The sequence below is a fragment of the Callorhinus ursinus genome, unplaced genomic scaffold (genome assembly GCF_003265705.2).
Source record: "Callorhinus ursinus isolate GAN/ISIS: 27379988/994484 unplaced genomic scaffold, GSC_fseal_2.0 scaffold13, whole genome shotgun sequence".
In the NCBI taxonomy this organism is placed as follows: Eukaryota; Metazoa; Chordata; class Mammalia; order Carnivora; family Otariidae; genus Callorhinus; species Callorhinus ursinus.
This window is the reverse complement of record NW_027397075.1, coordinates 826,379-843,684: the sequence shown is the minus strand read 5'-3', so window position 1 is coordinate 843,684 and position 17,306 is coordinate 826,379. Positions and strand designations below refer to the sequence as shown.

The 17,306-nt window shown below is 41.8% G+C and overlaps 1 protein-coding gene across 5 annotated transcripts in view; it reads left to right on the top strand.

Moving 5' to 3' along the window:
• IQCK (IQ motif containing K) overlaps positions 1-17,306 on the top strand; it is a 121,804-nt gene that overhangs the window by 5,837 nt on the left and 98,661 nt on the right. For all 5 annotated transcript variants that reach the window (XR_012380420.1, XM_025855592.2, XM_025855591.2 and 2 more), the window contains exons 2-4: positions 3,007-3,071; positions 4,676-4,805; positions 6,144-6,241. Coding sequence is in view for 4 of the 5 variants with exons in the window: in XM_025855592.2 (XP_025711377.1) it covers positions 3,007-3,071; positions 4,676-4,805; positions 6,144-6,241 (293 nt within the window). In the remaining variant the exon portion in view is untranslated. The remainder of the gene's footprint in view (positions 1-3,006; positions 3,072-4,675; positions 4,806-6,143; positions 6,242-17,306) is intronic.

The following is a 17,306-nucleotide window of genomic DNA, read 5'->3' as shown; positions in this document are numbered from 1 at the left end:
GCGGTCATATGATGAAAAAGTTTGTATCTTTTCCATCAAATTTAAGTGGACTCCTAAGAGATCTACTTGGAAAAAATCTAAGTAGAAAAAACATAAATAACAAAGAAATGCAAATAAAAGCAACATATCATTTTAAATATAGATAAGATTGGTAATACCCTGGAGAAACAGACAGTCTTACTATTAGGAGTATAAATCGTTTTAAACTTTTTGAAGGAACATTTGGCAATTTGGCTGAAATTTTAAACTATTTTTTCCTTTAACAGAGCAATTCCACATCTAAGAATTAATCCTATAAAAATACCTCCTTTCCAATTGATGATGTGTATATAGTGATGCTCCTAGCAGCATTGTTTGTAATAATGAAAAATTGGAAACAACCTAGACACCAAGTACACTGGTTAAATAATTGTGGCATATCATATATGTAGCAACCTTGAAAGATGTCCAAGACTCAACACCTAAAATGCTTCTTGGCACATAGTACGCTCTCACTAAGTATGAACAAGTGAATAGATAAAGGATCAAAAGTAACTTGTTAAACTATTCTTCATTTTGTTCATCCATTCAGCAAGTATTCTTTGGGAATATGATGGTGAGCATAAACGAACCCAGACAATTTCCCTCGCAAAATGCACAGTCATTAATTTTTTTTTAAGATTTTATTTATTTATTCATGAGAGACAGAGAGAGAGAGAGAGAGAGGCAGAGGGAGAAGCAGGCTCCCAAGGAGCAGGGAGCCCGATGCGGGACTCGATCCCAGGACCCTGGGATCATGACCTGAGCCGAAGGCAGACGCTTAACCATCTGAGCCACCCAGGCGCCCACACAGTCATTAATTTTTACAAATTTCAAATAAGGATAAAACTGATAAGAATTATGAAGAAAAAGGACGGTGCTATGAGGTTCTATAGTTAGGTGATTTGACGTGGTCTAGGAGATCTAAAGTAAATAAATGTATTTGTGTATTATATACATATGTTAGTAAATACGTTGAAAATACAGTGGTTATGGGTTATAATGGGATTGGATGTGACTTACACTCTTTACATAAGACAAATCTGTATTTTTTGGAATTTCCTCATAATGGCATGTGTTGCTTTTGTAATCGGACAAAGCTCTAAATGTATATATCCTAAATCTGAATAAACAGTTTTCACACCCTGTTGGTGTTTCTCAAAGTGTTTGGGGAAGAAGAGTGAATTTACATGCTTGTTTGAGAGGAAAGCAAAGTGGTAGAGCTCAAGCTGTTACACTGGGCGGAATTCTAAGATGGCTCCAAGGATTCCCACTCCCTACTGCACACACTTCCTAGTTATTCAATCAAACACAAATCTAGGCATTGCCTTCAAGGGATTTTCCAGATGTAATTGAAGTTTGACATCAGTTGACTTTTGACTTAGGAAGATCACTGTAGGTGGCCCTGACCTAATCAGGTGAGCCCTTAAGTCAAAGTCATTAAAGCAGAAGAGACTCCTGTTCGCCTTGAAGTAGCAAATAACAAGGTGTGAACTGTCCATGACAGGACCTGAGGGTGGCCTCTAGGAGCTGAGAATCCCACCAACAAAAAGAAAATGGGGATTTCAGACCTACAGCCACAAGAAACTGAATCCTGCCAACAACCAATGATCTTAGAAGAGGACCCAACCCTCAGATGAGATCACAGCCATGAATGGCCAACACCTTGATTCGAGCCTGATCCCATACCCGCGGACTCCTGACCTACAGGAACTGTGAAATAATAAATTTGTGTTGTTTTATGTTGCTAAGTTTGTGGTAATTTGTTACATAGCATTAAAAACTAATATAGCTGGTCCTGGGAATCAAGATTGCTTGCAACCTACAGCCTGACATACTGGTCCCCAGCCTGATAACTAGGAGTTAAAAAAAAAAAAGCCAAGAGATGTTTCACTGACAAGGAACCAGGTAGTAGAACAAAACATAGGTCCAATACAATTTTATTCATTCCATCCATACTATCTTGCCCAAAAACCGTTTTTCCTCATTGCTGCAAAGCGACTATGCATTTGCCTTTAAAACATTGGCTTTTCCAGAAATATTTTTACCACTCTCTTTTAGGGATGTAACTGAGATAGCCCATGAGCATTTCTGTCCCTCTCTGAGCAATAGTTCTTGTTACCCTGCAGAACTTATATGGACTGTTCTTTGCATTAGGCTCTCCAACAGGTTGACTGTGAACAGCCTTGAAACCTGGCAATCATTCTCCACCTCACTGCACATTAGATCAGCTGGAAAGCTTTAAAAATACTGATTCCCAGGCCACCCTAGACCCACTGAATCAGAATTTCTGGAGTTGGGCCAGACTTTGGTATTTTCAAAAAGCTCCACAGTGATTTTTGCGTGCAGCCAGGGTAGCAAGCTACTGGAGTTGATAGCAGGACTACTCCCACTTGTGCATACAAGTCACCTGGGATCTCGTTAAAAGGCAGGTTCAAATTCAGCAGGTTTGGGTGGGTTTGAGGTTTTGCATTTCTAACTCCCCAGAGATGCCAGTGCTGCTGGTTCTTGGGCATACTTTGAGTAGCAAGGTCTTTATGGGGTTACTCTTCCAGATGCAAACCCCAGTCAGGCCATCCTACCTTCATGCTCATCCTCATGACTTCAAGAGACAGCTCATCTCTCTGTCACTTTTATTCTGCCCTCCCATCATGTGCTGCTCTTCTTTCTTTTCTCCCCTCCTCTCTGTGTAGCTACTGGTGTCTCCCCTTAGTTATAACTTGGGGGCAAAATCTAAAGTTGTACCTTCTCAGCCAAAGAGTCTCAAACTCTTACATAAAGCCTTGAGTCTGTCATACAAGAGAACAATCATCTCTTATCCATTTTAAGTAAGGTGGTTCACAGGAATTATTAACCTATAGTAGCCGGTTGTCTTTATAAACCATCAACCAAAATAAAATTTAAGAATGTTTTATTCAGAGGAAAGGAAATTGCATCACAAACTGCAATGAAGTGTGGAATTGAGGATTTTTTTCCTGCTCCCTTTAGAGTATGAAGCTGAGCTGCCTCCCTTTCCAGAGGGATATAAAGTCAAACAAGAAGCTATGATTACTGTGAGTATCGCCCAGGCCCTAACCTAAGTGAAAGGCTTTTATGTGAGAATGGTGACATCATGAGTTTGGGAGGTGGGAAAGGGAAGGCACTGGAATTAGAACCAGAAATTGGGGCCAGCCCTAGCTCTACTACTAATGGTGCGACTTAAAGGGCATCATATAACCTCTCTGAGCCTCAGCTTCCACCTCTGTTAAATGGAACAGATAATCCTTGACTAACTCACAGGACCTCTGTGGGGCTCAAATGAGATCCTGGATGAGAAAGGTCTTTACAAAGGAGTCAACACATGTCCATGTTGGGGACAGTTGGGGATAGAGCATGTTTCTCTCTGCATGCCAGTGTGGGTAGGATAAAAAAGACTGTACTAAGAGGGCCAAGGACAAGGCAGCCAGGAAGGGGGGGCCCTCAGGCAGTATGCCTGGAGTAAAATAGGGGCTTAATGGAGTTTAAAATAAAAGAGCAGGGCTCTGAGAGAGTCAGGTTATTGAGGAGAGTCACAGGGATAGGACCCAAACCTGTCTCTAGACTTGGCAGCAGCTTATTGCAACTGCCACTAGTAGAGATTCTGTGTCTAAGAAATTTCTTGGCCTGTGATTGTTCTTTTTTTAATAGCGTCCTGTTCTTGCTCTGTGGATTTAATGCTTTCTCAAATTTCTCCGCAGATACCAATTACAGTTCCCTTCCCTGAATTGTTGGTGCTTCTTCCAGTCAGTTGTTCTTTGTAGATCCTGATCTCTTTTATGCTGTTGATGTTCTTTATCTGTGTAGAGAATTTTGTTATTTATTCAAAATTTAAAATGGGCATCTGAGCGGATTTTTCTATGTAGCTGGTATGATTTTCTTCTATTGTACATGTGGGTTTGTCTTCTGGATGAGCCTCCTCTATGAGTAGAAACATTGACTAGGAGCTTGTGGGGAGTGCTTGTCTACTGGAAGACTTCTTCAGGGTTGCAGGCAGAGAGCCTCCAAATCAATGGTGAGCTTTTTTTTTTTTCCTTTTGGCTACCAGCTTGGCCAGTCCTTGGAGTCGTTGGAAATCACTGGAATCATTGGGAAGGAGGGAGACCTGGATATAAAATGCTGGTGGGAATGGAGCTTTATGTATATTGAAAGGGGCAGAAGCAGGAGAAGGTGGAGTGTAGACAGCAGGCCAGTGGAGCCCCAGCCAGACTTCCACTTAACCCTGCCTGTTTATCATTCCCTTTTTCATTCCCATCCTCTGAGGACTTGAACCCCTAAGAATCGAAGCCTTTTGGAGTTTTGATGGGAATAGGGACTCCTATCCCCTGGGGCAGTTTCTTCCTCTGGATCCTGGGCTGCCATTACCTTTCTTATTTGACCATATGCTTCATTCCTGTTTCTTTTGGAAATGTCAAATCTTTCATCCACTAATGGTCCTCCTGTTCTTTTCTCTGTTAGGGCTTTATTCCTTGATTGTCATTTATAGGTGTCTCAGAAAGGAAGAGGGACAAAGATTTGTATTCGTTATGCCCCTTGAACCTGAAGTTAATACAGAATTTTATCCTTTGTTAGGTTATACAGAAAAATACAGTTATTTAAGCTATTTATATGAATTGATTTCCTCCCCAACCCCCCCCATCAGGTTTCACCATTAGAGGAAATGGTTCTCCATGGCTTCAATACAGAGTACCTTTATTCAGTTCCTCATTTGATCATGGACTTGCATTTACCCTGTCCTCAAGTTAAGTTGGAAACAGTCGATCCAAAAACATGTAAGTAAGGAAGTGAGATTTTGTCTTTTATAATTTGGGGCTTGTAACATTGCAAAGCCAGAGGATGGGGACGGGGTGGACAGACCTCAGGGAGACCACAAAAATACGAAAGAATATGTTCTTATTTTAATTTTAATTTTTTTATTTTTTATTTTATATTTTTGGAGATTCTATTTATTTGACAGAGAGAGAGCAGGAGAGCAGGAACACAAGCAGGGGGAGTGGGAAAGGGAGAAGCAGGCTTCCCGCCGAGCAAGGAGCCGGATGCGGGGCTTGATCCCAGGACCCTGGAATCATGACCTGAGCCGAAGGCAGACACTTAACGACTGAACCACCCAGGCGCCCCTATTTTTTATTTTTTAAATATGTATCAGAATTTTATTTTTTTAAACTTTTTTAAGTAGCCTCCATGCCCAACATGGGGCTTAAACTAACAACCCTGAGTCAGCCAGGCACCCCTTAATTTTTATTTTTAAGAGAAATACTTTTATCCCACTGGTTTCTCTTTAAGGTTGAAATATATTAAAAATAATAAATAAGGGGCCCCTGGGTGGCTCAGTTGGTTAAGCGACTGCCTTCGGCTCAGGTCATGATCCTGGAGTCCTGGGATCGAGTCCCACATCGGGCTCCCTGCTGAGCAGGGAGTCTGCTTCTCCCTCTGCCCCTCTTCCCTCTAGTGCTCTCTATCTCTCATTCTCTCTCTCTCAAATAAATAAATAAAATCTTTAAAAAAAAATAAAAATAATAAATAACAGCAAGCATACCTTGATTCCACATTAAAATCAAAGGGGAGAATGTAAAAAATAGATGAAAGTATCATGCTGCCCTGCATTGTGGGTTGAAATCAGAGGTATAGACTTTCTCCATCTTCCCCCTGGGCCCAGTTCCTCTGGCCTTCCCTGATGCCAGACCTCTCCTACCCCTTTGTTCTGTTCTCTCTGCTAGTGTGCTTTGGGCCTTGGCACCCACCACCACCATTACTGTGGTACAATCCATTGTACACCCACCCTGTTCCTCTCCGGCCTCGTTGCTACCATATTTCCCTTGCTTATTTTCCCTCCAGCCACACTGGCCTCCTTGCTGTGCCTATGGCCCTGGCCTGGTGCAGGACCCCTCTACATCCTCACCAGTCCACAGAGGCTCAGAAAGATATTTTAAGTTTCTTTAATAATACAGCCTAACTCAACAGTCTGGAGTAAAATGCAACATTTAAGGTCATGTTATTTCATGGACAGTGTCTTTTTTGGTTCAGAAACAAACATTTCTCCCAGATTCATCTGGGCCATTTGGGATTTTCAGTGGGATTTTTTTTTTTTTTTTTTTTTTGGCTTGATTTAGGTTCCCCCAAGGAATATTTGGAAACATTCATCTTTCCAGTTCTGCTTCCTGGAATGGCTAGCCTGCTTCACCAAGCAAAGAAAGAAAAATGTTTTGAGGTCAGTTGCTCTGTGGGGTTTCTTTATTTCTAAATGCTCAGTAATTCATTTTTATCAGATGGTACCTCATTATCTCAGTACCATCAAGTGGTCGTTCTCAAAACAATCCCTTTGGGAGGGAGAGCTGTGTTTTGGTCACTCAGCTCCAGCCATGACATCTAGTTGTGCACACACGTGCACTGCCATCTGTCTGGCTGCTTGGCTCCAGAGAGGTTTTCTGCCTTCTTGGCCTCCCTGCCTGCCCTTCTCCTGAGGGTAACTGGCATCTACCAGGTTTATTGGCTCCCGCTGACTGTGTGTGTGGATTAAAGCTCTCCTTATATTTTATCTGACTCTGGATTGATCTTCCCACCTCTGGCCTCTCCATACTCCACTTCCTGCTCAATATTATGCATGTAGCTTGCTTCAGGAGAGGTCTGGCCCACAGTGAGTGCTTGCTGAGCATTAGTCATGGTCACACTGCAGCCAGTTTTCTGTGTGAATGGAGTTCCAATCCTGGCGCACCCTCCCGTAAATACCCATGTGGAGGCTCCCTGTTTTCTACAGTTGACAGGATACTTTGGGGTGTGTGTGTTCCCTGCACAGTTTTGAGAATACTAGAATTTTGAATGGCCCACATGAAGAGAGTAAAATAGCAACAATATTTAATATTGGCCAAGAGCTTACTCTGTGCCAGGTGCTTTGCTGAATGCTTGACCATTCGTTATTTCATTCAGCCCTTCCAAAAGCCCTCTGAGATTCCTTCTGTTAGTGTCCTCTGCATTTTACAGATGAGGAAACAGAAGAACAAAGAGATTTAGAAAGGTGATCAAGATGAATTTGCAGAGTTAGCATTCAGATCCAGGTTATGATTCAAAATGATACTCAAAAATTGGTGGTGCAATTTAACTACAGTGCAAACCTCAGTCAGCTGCCACATCCCAGGGTCTTTAGAGCATTCACAGCTAATTGTATCAACTGTTTGGTTGCCCCTCAGCACAGAGTCTCTCTGAGAAGAGGTGCATACTGCCCGGATGGTGCTTTTACATACATACCCATAGCCTAGATAATCCTAACTTCATCCCTCCCAAACAATGGAAGTTGGAGGTTGTCCTCTAAATAGCTCCAGGAAATACTGATTTTTTAAAATCCATATCTGTTTTTTGAAGAACAGTTTTGTTACTTGCCGTAGGTTATAAAATCTGAACTGTTTCCACTTATAAATTTTTCATTTGCTCATTTGGCTTCTCCTGAGGGCTTAATGTCCGTTCCCCACTCATAATTGACCTTCCCCTCCACTGTGTGGTGCTAACAGGTGCAAGGTGCAGCTGGGTGGGATGGTAGTGAGGCCAGGGGCCAGAGAACCGAGCCCCTAACCTGACCCTGCTGATGTCAGATGGCTTTGTCTCTCTGGCTTCAGGTCCTGCTGCTGAATGAGGGAGACCAGACTGTCCTGCAAGTCACATTTCAGGGATCTTTCTTTTTAATCTTGCTGTTGGCCAAAGTATATTCAGTGTGCTGTACCTTTTATTAGATTGAACAAAGAATGGCACACAATGATTAAACAATGAAATGAGCACAGTGGAAATAACCTGTGTTTGAATATGCGTAAAGAATATCCGTAGACAGATTAAGTCACCCAAATTCAGTTCTGTTCAACAAATATTTATTAAATCCTACTATGTGCTGATGACCGGGCCAGACCCTAGGGAGGGACACAGAGAGGACCAGCTATGGCCTTGTCCTCAAGAAAACCACAAACGAGCAGTAAAGCCTTTGGTAGCTGAAGGGTTTTTTTTTTCTCCCTTTGTATCTGTTCTCTGAAATAAGAATGGATGTGGGGAAACAACAAGAGTGGATCTAGGTGCTGTGAATGCACGTCTAGACCTGAACACAGCTACATTCAACTGTGCAGGCTTTGTTCTAATTTCTTCAGCTGTTACTCTTCTAATTTATACCCTTTCACAAGACACAAAAATCAGCTAAAAGGGCAGTAATTAAGATTTTACATTGAGGGTTATATCTCTACTGTTTGCCCATAAGTAATTTTGTAATGAGGGGGCTAGAAATGGTTTCCAGCCTCCAGGCAATGATAAAATGCTTTTAAAGAATCAGAGATATTTCTATTTGTATTAGAGATTAATGAGGCATCCTTGTGCCAACTCATATTTCATCTTTGACGTCCTGCAGATGAGCTGCCTCTGGGACTAAATGAAACCAGTCTAAACATAAAATGCTGCAGGGTGTTTGAATGGAGCATTAAAGTTTAAATGTTGTAATGAGCGATCAAGGAATGTAGAAAATGTAGGTTCTTAAAACTGTTAGCTTGCAAAAACTGATAAACTTTCAAGGCAGCCAGACACCCTGGAGTCCAAAGTCCTGCTCAACTGCTTCCGTGTGAGTCCAAAGTCCTGCTCAACTGCTTCCGTGTGGTGGGACCCTAAGTGATCTGTGAGCCTGTTTCCTCCCCTATTAAAGGGATGGCAGAAAAAAAAAGGAGGCAGGGGATGGCAGAGGTGCCTCTGTTACCAGGAGGATGAGGGGAAGCATTTAATGAGGTTCGCAGGCACCAAGGAAGGTTAGCGTCCTACCCAGCCTTCCCTCAGGCTTTGCCCCAAAGCTCAGTAATTTGAATACTACAAATATGCAAGATGGGTGGATTACCATTAACTTCTTTCATTTCCTGATTTAGGATTTCTTAATTAAATCTAATTCCCTCCTTTTTCACCCCCTGGTCATGTAGTCTTTTGTGGGTTATTTTTGAAGGCTTGAAAATTACAGCAACATTTGTCAGACCCAAGTAGAGCTTCTCTTACCCAGATCTGCACAACAGATTTGCATTTTCTCAATTCAGCTGTTCCTCGCATCCTGTCAGTGGGAATAGATGCTTAAACTGAATGATAACCAACCTCCAGCCAAAATTACATAACTGGAGCATTCTTATCTGTCACCCACAACTGAACTCGCATCCGAATGATTCTTAAACAGCAGCATGATTCATTGTTTATTGGGGCCATTCAAATTATATCTTGAAACAGCATTTATATTAGGTCACTCAAGAAATAATTGCTGATTTGTATTTTGCCCTTAAAATGCTGACTTAGAGTTAGGTTTCCTTGCTTTCGTTATTTTCTGTTTTGTTCTATGATGTAGCTCCAGTAGTGCCTGGGACGTGGTAGGGACCTACTAAATATTTGTTAGATGAATGAATACGGTTCCTCAAAAGTCAGGGCCAATTTTTAAGATAGCAGTTAAGTTATGGGAGCGCTTGTCAGTTTACCCTAGCTATTACACGCAAGAGCTAATTTACTAACTGTACCTGCAGTGTCTCCATTTACTGCCTCTGGAGGAAGGTAGACTGTAGAGTGGCTTCCCCTAGAGCTAGAGCTGAGTAAGGAGCCTGTCCTCTAAAATTGAAGGGGCCTCCTAACAGATGGAGAGCCAGAGAGTTGAGCAAGAAGCTGGAATTGAAGAATAGCAGTTTCTAGCACTTTAGGGCTCTTACATTGTTCTAAACATTTGATCTGCAGAAACTCATTTCATCTTCCAGCAACCCTCTGATGTGGGTGCTCTTATTTCAGTCTTACGGATGAGGACCCTGCAGTGCCAAGGTTAACCAACAAGCTCAAGGGAACAGCTAGTTAAGTGGTAGAGCCAAGATTCAAGCCGAGCAGTACTCTGCTTCCTGAGTCTAGGAGTTTGATGCCAGACCACGCTGGTGGTCAGTCCAATGGCTTGCCACAAGCACAGGGCACATTCTGATATGAAAAATGGGTCTGGAAGCTGTGGAGAAAAGGAGTGAGAAGTGAGGTGGATCTGGGGCAGTCACCCAGACCAGGCCCTCACGCAGGCCTCGTGGGGCAGAATCTTTTATTTAGATTGTCCTGCGAGTACCATGACACTCCAAGGAAAACTGGAGGGAATAAAGCAGAAGGGGGGCAGGGAGAATAATGAGTGGCACCTCATTGTTATGCCATAGAGCATTTGGCCAATTAGGCACACACACACACACACACACACACACACACACACACACACACACGAATGAGGCAGTCTATGGTACATGGTCCAGTGGTTCAGAACTGAGCCTCCAGAATCAGGCAGACTTTGCTTCCAACCTCACTCTGCCCCAGACAAGCTGCGTAAGCTTGATGATTTTGATTTTGATTAATTCATAATTCAATTCCTTTATCCATGTCATTTTAAATATTATGAATGGAACTCTGGTGAATTTCATAAAGACACTAAACAAATGGTTTGTTCATCATTAGATATTTTAATCTTTTAAATGCTCAGAATAAAATTCAGGTTATTTAACAAGCAGATATTTCTCTAGTCCTTAATTTTTGGAGGAGATTACAATTGGAAGACTAAACCTTAAAGGAACGATTCCCATGAATTATCTCAGCCTTAAGATTAAATGGAGACCCTGTGCATTTCCTGAGATGAATTTAACAAGTGAAATATATTTATTTAATCCTTCCCCAGATAGTTGTTTTCAACTACGTATAAAAAGGTCACAGAGAGGGGTGCCTGGGTGGCTCAGTTGCTTAAGTGTCTGACTTTGACTTCGGTCATGATCTCAGGGTCCTGGGATCGAGCCCTGAGTCAGTGTCCCTGCTCAGCGGGGAGTCTACTTCTCCCTCTCCCCCCCCCACTCGTGCGTGCACATGTACGTGCTCTCTCTCTCTCTAAAATAAATAAATAAAATCTTTAAAAAAAAAAAGAAAGGTCACAGAGATGTAGGTGGCATCTGTAGGGCACTAAAGTGACCATCTATAAAGAAAGTCAATGGGCCTTTTAGTTTTGCTGTGACATTAGCTGGGTGCTAACAATATTTTATATTGTGTTAAACATACTCTGTGAAAGATAAAGAATGGGAAATGATTACTTTGTACAAATAGTTGATGGAATTACACCTGTGAATTGACAGTAGATACAGTACAGTCATTTCCTGTGTGTATACTGACATATGCGGTACACAGACCAAACCAAAGGTAAGTGAATATAAATGATAGTATCTAAATCTATTAGCCAATAAGTGGAAAGTAACATGTAAGCTGGGGGAGAGATGAAAATTTGGAGGCCTTTGCTCCAAAGTATTTTGGTAATTTTTGAAAATTTTGTGAATATTTGAAAATAAGTGTGAATTACTTTTGTAATTATAAAAAATAGAAATTATAAATAAATAACATTTTCACACCCATATATTTAACTTTGCTCCCCCATCTAGGTGATTTTCTTTTTTTTTCATTTTCACTGATACACTGAGTAAGTCACTCAGCTCCATCTTTTTACCATTTGTTCTGTTTTTAACTTGTGGCACTTTGGCACTGAAATCCTCTGGTACAACTCCTCTTAAGTTTTTCTGATGACCCAGTACTGCCAAATTCAGTCCCTACTCCAGGGACAAAAAGGAAGCCAGTATGGAGGGAGCAGAGCAAGCGAATGAGATGGGAGGTGAAGTGGGCAAGGTCGCTCTGCAGCGTCCATATCATATAGGCCAGTAAAGAGTGAGTTTTATTTTAGGAGCAGTGGGAACTCATCAGAGCAGTGGTTCTCTACCCTACTGGGCCCAATGCCCCCTTGTCACACTTTATAGAGCCCTCTTCATGTCCTGAAAGGAAATGCTTAGATAATATTTATTACCTATTTATCAGTTACCTGATTGCTGTGTTGTTGTATCATAAACTACCTGGAAACTTCACGGCTTAAAACAATAATTTATTATTTCTATGGGCTGACTCTTCTCTTGGTCTCACCAGGTGACTGCTTTCAGCAGGTGACTGGGCAGGGCTGGGAGGCCCATCTGGCCTCCTGCACGGGGCTGGAGCCTGAGTGCTGGTGTCCGCAAGGCACTTCAGTTCTCCTCCACATGCCTCTCTCATCCTCTAGGAGGCCAGCCCTGCTCCTTTACAGCCTGGTGGTTTCAGGGCAGCCTTACAGGAGGGCAAAGGCAGAAGTGTGAGGCCGAGGCTCAGGAACTCCAACAGCATCCCTTCTACCACATTCTTTTGGTCAAAGCAATTCACAAAGCCAGCAACTCAAAAAGCAACTCATAAGTAGGTGAGAAATAGACTCCCTCTAGAAGAAGTGGCAAGGTCACATTGCTAAGGGGCATGGACCTAGGAGGCATGGTTAATTAGGTGCCCGTTAGCATAATAGTCTATCACATCTATCTGTGCAGTAATTTCAAATACATATAGTGGCTGTTTATATAGTGGACTATAGCATAAAGGGAGAAATGAAAACCATTCACAACATAAGTAATATTTATTTAATTTTTTAAAGCTCAGGTAAAATTACACTAGAAGATCTGAGTAGTCACTCACTTGTACGTATATGTAGAATCACCATGACTATGACAGCTACAAAAGGCAGACTGGATCACACATGATGCGTCAGTCACTCACTCACTGTAAGTGATGCAGTCCATGGTGACAGGATTTTTCTGAAATGGTGAGAAACCCTTAGGTTCTGAATACAACAAAGTACAATTTTCTCTTGGCATACATGGTAGCTGCTTTCCTGGAAAAATAAATATATATTGAAATCATAAAAAAAAAACCCTGCCTGCATTTGTATGTTAAAATGGAGCTACATTCTGGACTCAGATGATTGATTATAAACCAGTTTTTTAACCTAGTAAACATCCAGTGGGATATTTGAAAATATTTAGGATGCAGAACAGTTTTTTCTTGTGCAGGACTATCCTGCCCATTGCAGGGTATAGAACATCTCTGGTTCGGAAGTCTAAAATGGGTCTGCAGGACTGTGTTAATCGTGGAGGCCACCTTCATTCCTTGCTTTGAGGCCATCTTCTGTGTTCACAGCCAGCAGCAGCGTCGCTTGGACCCCTGCTTCCATCATCACATCGCCTTCTGCCGCCCCAGTGATTACATTGGGCCCATCTGGATAATCTCCCCATTTCAGGATCTTTAATCACATTTGCAAGGTTCTTTTGCCATGTAAGGTAACAGATCCACAGGAGCTAGGGGCTAGGAAGTGGATATTTTTGAGGGGCCATTATTCAGCCACACCCAGTGTATCAACACTGTTTTGTCTTTTTTTTTTTTTTAAGTTTTTTTTTTTTATTTGGGGGGGGGGGAGAGAGAGAGACCACAAGCAGGGGAGGGCAAAGGAAGAGAATCTTGAAGCAGACTCCGAACTGAGCATGGAGACTGATGCCCCGGGGCTCAATCCCACGATCCATGAGATCATGACCTGAGCCGAAACCAAGACTTGGATACTCAACCGACTGAGCTACCCAGGTGTCCCAACACTGTTTATCTTAAGACGAAAACATTCAGAGGACTGCAGGGCCATGTAGGCACTGAAAGAGGCCTGGCATAACAAGGGGACACCAAGGAGTGGCGGGGACTGTGGCCACCAAGCAAGCTCATGCATTACAGGGGCAGCTGCTGTGCTCCTCATTTCTTACTGATAGTTACTATGCTGGAACATGGGATCAGTATGACCCTATCTCCTGAGTTTCCAGTAAAAACCCACAATCCATATTTTACCATGAACTGTCCTTTTAACTGTTGACAATTTTTAAAAAGGTAAAATACAGCATGCCAAACAGAATACACTTAAAACATTTTTTAAGAGCAAGATGTTAAAATCAGGTAGAGCTGTGTTAAAATCTCAACTGAGCTACTTATATGAATAACCTCACGTCACTGAGCCCTTGTTTTCTCATACATGGAAGAGGGACAATAACATCTACCTCACTGGCTCATTCTGAGCATCAGGCTAGATCAGTTGCTTAGCACTGCACCTGACACATAGCATGTGCTCAATAAATAGCTTGCTATAATTCTTATTCTTGGGTCCTATTATAAGCACATGCAGGATGATCATAATGAATACCACAGTGGCCCTGATCTCAGGCCCCAAAACCCTGTTAATCTTCTACTCCAGGCACTTTCCAATTCCTATTGATCTCTGCCTTTAGTTGACTTGACCTTTATCCACTCATCTGTCCTACATACTTGCAACATATGTAACAGGTTAGTATTAAGACTACAAAGAATTCCTATATATCAATAAGAAAAAAAGAGAACAACACAACAGAACAATGAAATAAGAAAATAGACAAAGGGTATGATCAGGAAGTTCACAAAAGGGGAGACCCAGAGAGCCAAATCAAAAGATACTCAATGCCACAGATTGGCAAACATGTAAAAGTTTGGCAATATGAGCAATGGATGAAGCTGTGGAGAGGAACTGTCATGTTCTTTTTTTTTTTTTTAAGATTTTATTTATTTACTTGAGAGAGAGCGAGAAAGAGTACAGAGAAGCATACTCATGCTGAGCAGGAAGCCCAATGCGGGGCTCAATCCCAGGACTTTGGAATCATGACCTGAGCTGCTTAATGGACTGAGCCATCCAGGTGCCCTGGAACTGTCATGTTCTACTATATAATTGGTACTGCCCTCCTGGAGAAAAATTTGCAAAACCTAGTAAAATTGAAAATACACTCTATGACCTAAAAATTTCCCTTCTAAATCTGTACTATGGCTGGAAAAACTCAGTCTTTGTAACAAGAAGCTCTGAAGAAGAACATTAAATGCAACATTGGGGGCGCCTGGGTGGCTCAGTTGGTTAAGCGACTGCCTTCGGCTCAGGTCATGATCCTGGAGTCCTGGGATCGAGTCCCACGTCGGGCTCCCTGCTCGGCAGGGAGTCTGCTTCTCCCTCTGACCCTCTTCCCTCTCGTGCTCTCTATCTCTCATTCTCTCTCTCTCAAATAAATAAATAAAATCTTAAAAAATAAATAAATAAATAAATAAATAAATGCAACATTGGTCCAAATATAGAGAAATGGAAATGACCTTAAAGTCCATTAACAGGGAGATGTATAAATCAAACTTAAGGGGTGCCTGGGTGGCTCAGTCGTTAAGCGTCTGCCTTCGGCTCGGGTCATGATCCCAGGGTCCTGGGATCGAGCCCCGCATCGGGCTGCCTGCTCAGCAGGGAGCCTGCTTCTCCCTCTCCCACCCCCCCTGCTTGTGTTCCCTCTATCGCTGTCTCTCTCTCTCTGCCAAATAAATAAAATCTTTTAAAAAAAAATTAAACAACTTTATTGGGGCACCTGGATGGCTCAGTCAGTTAAGCATCTGCCTTTGGCTCAGGTCATGATCCCAGGGTCCTGGGATCGAGCCCCATGTTGGGCTCCCTGCTCAGTGGGGAGCCTGCTTCTCCTTCTCCCTCTGCCCCTCCATCCCCTCTTGTGCGCGCTCTCTCTCTCTAAAATAAATAAATAAAATAAAAACACCCAGCTTTATTGAAATATAATTTACATACCATAAAATCCATTCATTTTACCCAAGTGTCCATCATGGATGAATGGATAAACAAAATGTGGTATATCCATACACTGGAATATTATCCAGCCTTTAAAAGGAGGGAACTCTTCTTGTCACATGCTACCACATGAATGTACTTTGTGGACATTATCCTAGTGAAATAAGCCAGTCACAAAAAAAACAAAACAGAACACAGCATCGGTTGAAATACAAAGTATGATTTATATGTATGATTTCACTTACATGAGATACCTAGAGTGGTCAAATTCATAGAGACAGAAAGAGGCATATGGTTGCCAGGGGCTGTGGGGAGGAGGGAATGGGGAGTTGTTGTTTAATGGGTAGAGTTTCAGTTTTGCAAGATGAGAGGAATTCTGGAGATACGTTACACAATGTGAAGGTGTTTAACACATCTGAACTATGCACTAAAAAATCGTTAGGGTGGTAAATATTATGTATATTTTACCGCAATTTAAAAAAGTGATTTTAAAAGATCCACTCATTTTAACAGGAGCAAATGTACAGAGTTGTGCGGCCATCACCACAATCTAATTTTAGAACATTTCCATAAACCCCCCCCAAAATCTCTAGTGACTATTTCTGGTCACTCTTCATTTCTACCCCTGCCCCCAGGCAACAGCTAACCTACTTTTTATCTCCATAGATTTGGTAAATCTTTTCTGGATATTTCATACAACTAGAATCACATAACATATGGTCTTTTGCATTGGGCTTATTTCACATAGTACCGTGTTTGTGAGGTTCATCTATGTTGTGGCATATATCAGTACTGCATCTTTATTGCTGAATAATATTCAATGGTATGGATATACCACATTTTGTTTTGGGTTGTTTCTCCTTTTTGGCTATTATGAATAATGCTGCTATGAACATTTGCATATAAGTATTGTGTGGACATATGTTTTCGTTTCTCTTGGGTAGGTTTTGAGTAGAGGAAACTAGGTTTTTACCTGATCTTGTTACGTTTGATTGAATATTATCACATTGAAGTTGGTCCAGACAACAGATCCCAATTTCACATTTTGGAAGTTAATACCTAAATATGAAATATGGCTCCAAGTTAAGGGCTATTTCTTAATCATCTACTATTACCAGTTACCATCTAAGTGATTAATCAGTGGTGATGGATGGCAATCATTTATAGAGTACTTCTTATATGCCAGGCATTATTTCACATTGTGGTCTTATTTAATCATCACAGCAACCCTTGGAATGGGTGGTTTTATTGTCCCCATTTTGTGGATGAGGAAATGGAGGCTCAAGAAGTACCCCCATTCACAAGGCTACTCAGAGGAAGAGCCAGGGTTGGAGCCCAGGAGTCTTGCTTCCGAGCCAGGCACTCAGTCCCACTGTAGCAATGCCCCCTAAGCTGAGGTTTCAGTGACCTGTGGTCACACGTGTTCCAGAAGCAGATGATGCTCCTTCTGACAGTCATCAGAAGATCAGTAGTAGCCTAACACCACTACCTCATTCACTTCATTTCATCTCGTAACTCAGACATTTTATTATCTCACATCATCACTAAAGGAAGAAGGGTGAGTACAGGACCATAAAATATTCTGAGAGATAGAGAGACCACATTCACATGACTTTTATTTTAGCATATTGTTATAGTTGATGTTGTCTTACTGTGCCTAATTTGTAAATTAAATTTATCATAGGTATGTATTTATAGGAAAAACATAGTACATACAGAGTTCAGTACTATCCACAGCTTTAGGCATCCACTGGGGTCTTGGAACCTACCCCCTGTG